General features: G+C 39.4%; 1 protein-coding gene across 1 annotated transcript; it reads right to left on the reverse strand.

The window, feature by feature from the left end:
• Nucleotides 1–8,267: 8,267 nt before the first annotated feature.
• On the reverse strand, nucleotides 8,268–9,786 carry LOC118014691 (olfactory receptor 7A17-like). Its single transcript, XM_035011056.1, has one exon. The coding sequence runs from the start codon at nucleotides 9,442–9,444 to the stop codon at nucleotides 8,524–8,526; it is 921 nt and encodes a 306-aa protein (XP_034866947.1). The 5' UTR covers nucleotides 9,445–9,786; the 3' UTR covers nucleotides 8,268–8,523.
• Between the last annotated feature and the right edge of the window lie 572 nt (nucleotides 9,787–10,358).

The raw sequence follows: 10,358 nt of genomic DNA on the forward strand, positions 1-10,358 counted from the left end.
AAGAAGAAGAAGAAGAAGAAGAAGAAGAAGAAGAAGAAGAAGAAGAAAAGCAAAGCCATCAAAATTGTACAAAGGAAGAAATAATATGATTTTTGTTCACAAAGAAGGTGATCTTATTTTAAACATGACACACCATTAAAAACAAGAAAAACTATTACACTAATAAACAGATTAAGCAACGTTACAAATACAAATCAACACACACAAAACACAGAGGACTGAGGGAATCCCAGAATGGAATGCCTCCATGTGAAAAAAAACAAAACAAAACCTAGATTACAATCGCATGAAAAAAATCTCAATGAAGCAAGTGGGGGAAAAGACAGAAATATGTGATCTGGGAACTGAGTGGAGTCTGTAAAACTGGAAATGAAAGTGCACAGAAGGACTCTACTGTAGTTAATACAGATGTATCCCAGAGAGTACTATTAACAGTGCTGATACTTGTGCACGTGTGAATGAAACTGAACATTTAAGGAAATGGAGAGTAAGTGGTGAGCCATTTGGTGTGGGAGTTTACAGGTAAGCAAGGTGGAGAGGCTAGAATGATCCATGTGGCAATAAATGAGAGTTGGAGCCATCAGTACGAACTTGCTTTAGCTTCACATAGATACAGAGAGTTACATATAGATATGTGTATAATTGTCTGCATATACAGAGTATACACTCCTGTGTTTCCTTGCCAGGTCAGTTGAGAGGATACAGAGACCCTGGCAGCAGTAAGCACACCTGGCACCCAGATCTTGGTGCTAATCCCATGACCCAATAAAATGAAACAGGGCTCTTTGCAGGAATCACTGATTCTAGGGCTCAGGAGGGAAATACAAGAAGCTGAAGCTGAAGCCTCTTTTACTGTAAGACAGTAATGAAATGCTATCTGAAAAAGCCAAGAATGGAGACATGCCGAAGAGACATATCAGCTGACTGAAGGAGTTCTCTATTGCCAAAGCTGGAACAATTTGAGCAACAAAATGAAGTAGTATTGGGTTATAACACAGACTATATAATCAATATCACAGAGTATACACCTATGTAAATAAGTGAAAAAAAAGAGAAGACACACATTAGAGAGCAGAAGAATACCAACAATGTACATAGATATTCTACTCTCAAGGAGGTGGAGGATAACTCCCACTACTTAAGAATGGGGCTACACTTAGAAAAGTCCCTACAAAAGTACAGTATGGAAATAAGGGGAAAGAGTAACCACAGTGGAGAAATCTGAAAAACCCCATGCAGCCAGCACATCAACAAAAACACCAATGAGGGTCAGTCATGTTGACAGTGTGTACCCTTGATGTCATGAGATGAACATGGCAGTTCATCTCTGTGGTCTTCTTGTCCAACACCCATAGTCCTAGTATACTCAGGAAGAAAAGAACAATAAGGTAAGTCCAAAAGAAAATAATTTTACAAAACACCCAACCAGTACTCCTCAAAACTATCAATTACTTTGAGAACAAAGGAAGCCTGAGAAAAGTCACTATGTGTGGAAGCTCAGCAGATATGAGGATTACATGTGACATGTATAACAGATACAATGTAATCATAAGAGCAGAAACTGGGAAGGGAGCTTATGAGAACTCTCTGAACTATCACAGTAATTTTTTCGTGATAAATGTACAACTGTTCAAAAACTAAACTTGATTAAAACTTAATGAAGTGCAAAATATTTGGAAACGCTGAAATCTGAGCATGTCCGGGGTCCATTATATGCTTTGTGTAAACAGTATCACTGCTGTCAGCAACACTTTCCATCCATAAAATAAAAGAGTGATACCAAATTCATAGTTTTTGAAAGATTTCAATAAAATGATTACTACAATATGTCTGGCATTGTTTGTAGTATTAATTAACTCCTACAAATGATGAAGAGAAGATGTCTGGTAGTTTCTAGGAAAAACGTAATAATGAATGAAAAAAAATCATCTGAATTTTTGTATCCATGATGTCCACCTTCTCAGACACCCATCACTTGCCTCCCATCTCACTCTCATGATGCTATTTCTATCCCTCAATGTCCCTCTCACACCCTGAACACAGCAATGGCTTGTTCCTCACATTAACCTGGGTCACTTTTCCATAGAGCAGACCTGTGCATAGTTATCCTCTGACCTTTAAAACCCGCACTTACTCTTCACTAATTTCAGAATTAAAGTTCAACCCTGTAGCCAAAATGCTTGATTCTTTCTTTTTTTTTTTTAAAGATTTTATTTATTTATTTATTTGAGAGAGAGAATGAGAGAGAGAGAGCATGAGAGGGGGGAGGGTCAGAGGGAGAAGCAGACTCCCTGCCGAGCAGGAAGCCCGATGCAGGACTCGATCCTGGGACTCCAGGATCATGACCTGAGCCGAAGGCAGTCGCTTAACCAACTGAGCCACCCAGGCGCCCTTGATTCTTTCTTAACATACTATTTCTTACCAGGCCGGTCTCCTATCTGTCCATTTTGCATACCCTGCTATTGATGGTTGGTCAGGTCAGTAAGAAGTGTTTCTAATCTCAGCAGCACAACTTCCAGTTTAATTAATCTCTAAATTTTCTCATTTGCTGTTTCTTCCTGGACTGCTCACACCCATTGCCCCCTGGAAGCACTCCAACACCTCCTTCAAGGCTCAATTCGATTATAAACTTCTCTGTGAAGCCTTCACTAATTCCCATGAAAGAGTTAACTTCTTGAAAAATTTTTTTAAAAAGAGTCAACTTTTTTGGATACTTCCACAGATTTCAATGCAACCTCGTGTTGCCACATTTATTTATTTTTACATCTCTCACTTCGTTTACACAGTGAGTACCTTGAGAGAAGAAATAATGTCTTATTTATTTATTCCCAGAATAAATGGTAGTATCTACCATATATTAAATACTGAAAAAATGTTTGTTTAATGACTACAATAACAAATGGCTGAATAATGATAAACAGTCTCTCTCGAGAATGAAAGAACAAGCAGTGAAACAGAGGAAAGATTATTGAGGAATGATATCCCTGTCATTAAGCACTACTCTGAAGGAGACAGATCAGGGAGAGATGGTTTAATGTATCCAGACTTTCCCTCCAGAATCAGAGCCTTAGTGGGCAGGACTTGGCTTTATTAAACTCTCCTTAACTTACTGTCCCTGTCCCTCACCCAACAATAATCACCAAGAAAAGCATCCCTCCCACCATAACACATGTCCCCAGCACTAGTGACTCACCCAGATGTTATCACACAACAGCATGAGATCACTGACCCATTTTCTCCCATGGATGATTGATGAGGTTGGAAGTTATGCCCCCAGGAAAGGAAGAGACATGGTCCCATTCATGAAGACTCTGGAAGACACAGTTATGTGTTTGTATCACCTGAGATTAGAAGAGATGAAGTCAGTGGGTGCAGCAGAGACATTTTCAATTTCTGTGGCTATAGAGGCTGAATTCCCATGAGTCTCATTAATGAAATATTCTTCTGTCTCACTTCCCCTTGGGAGACTTGGTGCTAGGAAAGAAACATAGAATGCAAACAAGTCCTGGTGTTGGTATTAGGACACAGCCTGGGTATTCCATGATTGTCTCATCCCATTAAACTCTTTGATCCCACGAGGAGGTCCTCTCTCTGTAGAGGGTCTCACTAATAAGCCAGAGAACCCCATAATAAGTATACAATTCTTGATTTGGAAGAGAGATTCTGAGTGCCCTACATCTCTTCTTTCTCGCATCTGGACCCTCTTCTGTTGGCTCATGATCATGGATCCTTCATCCCCCACAGTGCTTCTCCTGTTCTGCACCTCTTTCTCCTTCATTGTACACTGTGTCTGTTTAACATCACTCAATCATTTGCTTCTTTGGGCATCTTGCAAACACTTAAGCAGCAGGGGTGATACAGTAGACACTAAGCTACATCCTGGGGATAAAGAAAAGCATAAGACATGGCTTACAGTTATGAGACAGGGCAAGAGACAGAACAATAAATGAATGCATTAACCTGAAGTGGCACTGACACCTGATGAAGAGAACACCAACGTAATCAAGTCTTCCAGGGGAGATGAGTGAAGGCTTCACAAACAAGCTTATAATTGTCCTGAGTCTTGATGTCAGGGAATGTGGTAAGAGCACTCCAAGAGGGGTATCAGGGCTGTCAATGTGGTGGTTAGACTGTAAGATACAGTCAAGATATTTCCTATGCTTCATACTTGCTGACCAATAATCGGGGGCTAAGTATTACAATTGAAACATGACCCTGAGCAGTAAGACAGCATTCAGATAGCAGAGATGCTTATATTTTGGATACAGGCCGACATGTGTTTATGAAAATTATGGAGTGTCAGTGCAAAGTTCATGATGGGATGTCCAGGATCAAGCTGTCCCTGTGGAAAAGTCATCCTGGGACAATGTTAGACATAGATTCTTGCTACTATAATAGTCAAAGAAAACCGAAAAAGTGTAGATGGAAAAATAGAGAATGAATGGACATCTTTAAAGGGCAAAAATAATAATAATAAAATATTTTAAGTTTGCAATATGGATGGAGCCAGAGGGTGTAGTGCTGAGTGAAATAAGTCAGTCTGAAAAAGGCAAATACCATTTGATTTCAATTATATATGGAATTTAAGAAACAAACAAATGAACAAAGAAAGAAGACCAAAAAAAAAAAAAAAGACTCAAATACAGAGAACAAATTGGTATTTGCCAAAGGAGAGATGGGTGAGGGGATGGGTAAGATAGATAAAGGGGATTAAGAGTACACTTATCTCCATGAGCCCTGAACAATGTATACAATTGTTGGATCATTACACTGCATGCCTGAAGCTAATATAACAATGTATGTTATTATACTTTCATTAAAAAAAATCCTGGGGGGGGGGAATATGATTTTCAGAGTTACCACGTTATAATTTTAAAACAATCCATTATCAACGACACAAACAGAAATATAAATCATTGGAATAGGAGGAAGCCCAGAAATAAACTGTCATATATACGATTGAATGATTTTTGACAAGAGTGCCAGGACAGTTCAACGGTAACTGGATAGTCTTTCCATGAAATAGTGATGGGAAACCAAGATAACCATCTGAAAAAACATGAAGGTGACCTTTCTGTCCACCATCTACAAACATGATTCCAAATGGATCAAAGATCTAACCACAAGAAATAACACTGTAAGCACGTGGAGGAAAACACGGAGGTACATCTTTAGGACACTGGATTTGACCAAGATTTCCTGGATATAATACCAAAGACGCAGGCAACCAGAGAAAAAAATTACTTCAGCAAAATCAAACTATTTGTGCATTGAAGGGCACTATTTCTCAAGTGAAAAAGCAACCCACAAAGAAAAAATTGGCAAACCACATACTTGATAACAGATTAATATCCAAAAGATGTACAAAAATTCAATAGCAAAAAACCCAAACAACTCAATTTCAAAAACACAATGTTTTTGTTTAAATTCCAGTTAGTTAACATACAGGTAATATTAGTTTCAGGTGTACAATAGAGTGATTCAGCACTTCCATAATAAAAAGTTTTTTAAAAAGATATTTTTAAAAAAAGAACAACTGTTGGCAATGATTTGTTGAAAAAGAAACTCTCTTGCACTGTTGGTGGGAATGCAAACTGGTGCAGTCACTGTGGAAAACAGTGTGGAGGTTCCTAAAAGTTAAAAATAGTACTACCCTATGATCCAGTAATCACACTACTGGATAATTACCCCCAAAATACAAAAACACTAATTCAAAGGATTACATGCTCCACCATGTTTATAGCAACATTATTTACAGTAGCTAAACTATAGAAGCAACCCAAGAATCCATTAATCGATGAGTGGTTGAAGAAGGTGTGGTATAATTATACATACAATGGAACACTACTCAGCCATAAAGAAGAATGAAATCTTCCCATTTGCAATGACATGGATGGAACTACAGAATGTAATGTTAAGTTAAATAAGTCAGTCAGAGAAAGACAAATACCATACGATTTCACTCATATGAGGAATTTAAGCAACAAGGTAAAATGGTGGGAACCAGGGGCTGGGCAGAGGGGCAATGGGGAGAGTTAGTGTTTCATGGGAACAGAGGTTCAGTTTGAGATGATGAGAAAGTTCTGTAGATGGATAGGGGTGTTGGTTGTGCAATAGGGAGAAAGTCCTTAATGCCACATAACTGCATACATCAAGATGTTTAAAATAAAAAATTTTTTATATATATATCACCATGACAAAAAAAGCATGAAAAGAGATTGGCATACTCTAAAAGAATGTCAGTGCCATCCATAGCTTCATATGATGTAGAGAAAGGAATCCAAAGTACAAGGAAACAGGGGCATTGCAATGGGTTTATCTTGTGTCATTCAGTACCTCAACCTTAAAGGATACCCAAAATAGGGTTTAAGGGACATAAAATTAATAAGGTTATTGAGAAATAACCTAGTGAGGCTATAATGGCCTCCTTGACAAGTTCTAGAGAACTTCTCCCTTATAGGACAGTTACCATGGACATGTGCGAGTTGAAAAGGATTTGTTCTCAGATGTCTCAGTGGCTCAGTCAGTTAAGCATCTGCCTTTGGCTGAGGTCATGGTTCCAGGGTCCTGGGATCAAGTCCCGCATCAGGCTCTTTGCTCAGCAGGGAGCCTGTTTCTCCCTCTGCCTGCTACTCACCCTGCTTGTGCTCGCTCTCTCTCTCTGACAAATAAATACATAAAATCTCAAAAAAAAAAAAAAAAAGAAAAGAAATGGATTTCTCCTGAGCTCAACCCATCCTGAACTGGCAGAGGCAATGTCAGCAGTCCAAAACCATCTGAGGTATGGTATTCATAGTTCATGTAAGAATTAACCATTCACATCTAAATTGGGTGAACCATAGGGATTTCTTGAAATGGCAAATTCCTCACGGTGTCTTCATGAAGCAAAAATGATGGGAAGCTCACTAAGGGCCCATCCAATCTGAACAACTAAAAAAATAAACCAATAACAACAGAAATTCTAATTCTCATGAAGAAAAGCTTGACCCGAGTCACCACGATGGGTCACAATCTCTACTTGACTGTCAAACCTAAAACAGTTCACTGACCCAGATTCTCAATTGATGGATCATGCATGAGTGAAGACTATAAAACAACAAAAAATGCATTACATTTTCCTCCAAACCCAACCCAAAGGCTCTGAGGTGATGGTGTTGGTCAGCTTATAATGGCCCATGAGGACTGTGGTCTGAACTAAAATTGGTTGCTTGAACCTGGGCAACATGAGAGTAATTATACTGTGGTAACTGACAAATGCAACAGGTAAGCTCTCTTCTTTATCCCATTTTTCTTACTTTCCTCCTTTCTTCTTGTTTTCCTTTCTTTTGTGTGTGTGTTTTCTTTTGAGAGAGAGATCCTTAATCATTTATCTGAATACTAGTGTTCGAGGGACCTGTAGACTTTTACACAGAAAACTGTGAACCAGGTAATAGGAAGTTACCATTATAGCTGACAAATCCAACTGGAGATTTCCGGGGTCAGGTCATGAGGAGACATTCGTCTTACTTTGTCTCACAAAGCACAGGTAAGGTCCATATGTTTATCCTTTTATTACGGCCTAATTTCTGGAATGCATCACTACAAAGAGTTAGCTGGCAATAGGCAGAAAGTCCATATTCCTTTGTGATCTGTAAAAGGACTATTATGGCAGGAGGTGCTGAGGGAAATTACTAGGCAGTGTTGCTGCCTACCTAAATACTAAAAGAAAAGTAATAATGCATCCCTGGAGTAAGCACTGAGAAGTACACCATTGGCCTGAAAAATCAGGAGTTGTAATTTCTATTACCTACACACTTAATTTATGGTTTGAACTGAGCAACTGAAAATTAGGTATTTCGTGGTGAATGTGGATTGTGTAAACTTCATTGCACAGCGTTCCGGGTGCCTCTGCCCTTGCAGATGTGCTCTCTTTCTGGGGGGGGGATTGACAGGAACCCCTAGATACAGCCTCTGCTATGTTAAGTGACTTTTCTCCCAAAGCAGATCCTCTAATGGAAAACTGCTTTCACCTGAGGGAGGAAGCATTCCACATTTATTCCTCTGGCTCTTCTTATCTCATTGTAAGTACTCAATTATCTGTATTATTTATTTGCTGCTAAAAGTTCATGCAGAGGAATTTAATGAGCTATCAAATTTTTTTAAAGGAAAAGATCATAGAAGACACTCTTACCAATGAAGAACAAACCAAGGGTGCTGGAGGGGAGGTAGGTAGGGATGGGCTAGATGAGATATGGGCATTAAGGAGGGCACCTGTAGTGATGAGCAATGTGTATTGTACATAAGTGATGAATCACTAAATTCTACTTCTGAACCTATTATTACACTATCTGTTAACTAAAAAAAAAAATAGTTGGTCATAATGTATGAATAATTAGAGAGACAAAATACTGTAGAAAGATAAACAGCAAATTGTCTTTCTATGAACTAATACAAATATTAAGATCTAGGTCTTCTAGGGTTTTGAGCCCTATTACACATGTCTTCATCTTGAAACAAAGGATCCTTATATGCAGAGAGTGTCTCTCAGCTAAAGAGCTTTCTTAGGGCCAGCTTTATGTCTCTGTTCCTCAGACCATAGATGAAGGGGTTCAGCATGGGTGTGACCACTGTGTACATCACTGAAGCTATGGCAGTTGTCCTGGAGTTTTGTGAAGCAGCAGAACTAAGATACACCCCAAAGCCTGTACCATAGAACAAGGAGACAACCAAGAGGTGAGACCCACACGTGGAAAATGCTTTATACTTGCCCCCAGAAGATGAAATTTTCAGAATGGAGGTTACAATTCTAGAATAAGAAGAAAGGATACCAATGAGTGGAATAAAACCCAGAAGTCCACTTGCAAGATAAATCGCCAGGTTATTGAAGAAGGTATCAGAACAAGCAAGTTGGATCACCTGATTAAGTTCACAGAAAAAGTGAGGGATTTCCAACTGTGTACAAAAAGACAATTGCAAAACCATTAAGTCTTGTAATAGAGAGTCCAGAACACTCAAAACCCAGCATACCAGAAGCAGGATGCCACAGAACTTGGGGTTCATGATGACCATGTAGTGCAGTGGGTGACAGATGGCCACAAACCGGTCATAGGCCATCACTGTCAAGAGAAAGTTGTCTAATCCTGCCAAAAGCATGGAAAAATACATCTGGCTGAGGCAGCCTGCATAGGTGATCACTTTGCTCTGTGTCTGGATGTTCCACAGCATCTTGGGGATGGTGGTGGAGGTGAAACAGATGTCTACAAAGGACAGGTTGGAGAGGAAGAAGTACATGGGCATGTGGAGGTGGGAGTCCATGACAATGGCCAGGATGATGAGCAGGTTCCCACTGAAGGTGACCAGATACATGGACAGGAACAGCCAAAGGAGCAGTGGCTGCAGTTCTCCCTCCTCTGAAAGTCCCAGGAGGATAAATTCTGAAATAGGAGTTTGATTTCTTTGTTCCATGTAACTGCTGAAAACAGCTGGAACAGAGACAAGAGCATAGTAAAGTCACAAGCAGTGAGCACAGAGCTAAAAGAAATGCTGTGATTGGGGTGCCTGGGTGGCTCAGTCAGTTGAGCAACCAACTCTTGGTTTCAGCTCAGATCATGATCTCCTGGTGGTGAGTTCAAGCCCCACATTGGACTCTTTCCTTGGGGCAGAGTCTACTTCAGATTCTCTTCCTCCCCCTTTGTTCCTCCCCCCACCTGTGCACTCTCTCTCTCTCTCTCTCTCAAATAGATGATAGAGAGAGAGAGAAAGAAATGCTGCCATTTGTGTGGTGAAATTTGTGTTTTCAAATTGCTTCATTCATTAATTCTCATACATTACCTATCAATCTAGAATAATTAGCCAAAACCTGCAAGGATCTCAAAAGCTCCATGTTTTCCATGATGCTGAAAATAATTGCAGTTCTGAATCAAAACATTTACCCAAAGCAATGTTGTCCTCTATAAGTTTCCTGAGACATTTTTTGTTCACTTAACAAATATTTTAACCAATTATCTTGTGACAAGCATTGTTGAAAGCATTGTAAATTAGTGATGTGTGTTTGACCTTAACAAGATTGTATCTAAGATATGTGTGTGCCAGAGGGAGCAATAAAATATTGACAAATGAGCAAATGATGTTTCAAGTGGTGGTTATCACTACTAAATAAAATAATGCAAGACAAGGTAGTCCTAAAGTGAAGAGAAAATTTTCCATTGTATCTTCTCTGATAAGGGGATTTTGAGCAGGAAAGCTGAGGGCCGTGGATTCATGAACCATGCAGATAATTTTGAGAAAAACAACTAAGGCAGAGAAATAGCCTGTGCAAACAGCCTTATACAAGAGCTCACCCGAAACCATAGGGCAACATCAAAGAGAAAGCTGTGAGC

Source organism: Mirounga leonina, unplaced genomic scaffold (assembly GCF_011800145.1).
Source record: "Mirounga leonina isolate KUSES-001 unplaced genomic scaffold, KU_Mleo_1.0 Mir_159418, whole genome shotgun sequence".
Taxonomy (NCBI): Eukaryota; Metazoa; Chordata; class Mammalia; order Carnivora; family Phocidae; genus Mirounga; species Mirounga leonina.

Excerpts from the sequence above, each read along its gene's own strand:
- LOC118014691 (XM_035011056.1), bottom strand. The coding sequence starts at position 9,444 with ATGGAACAAAGAAATCAAACTCCTATTTCAGAATTTATCCTCCTGGGA.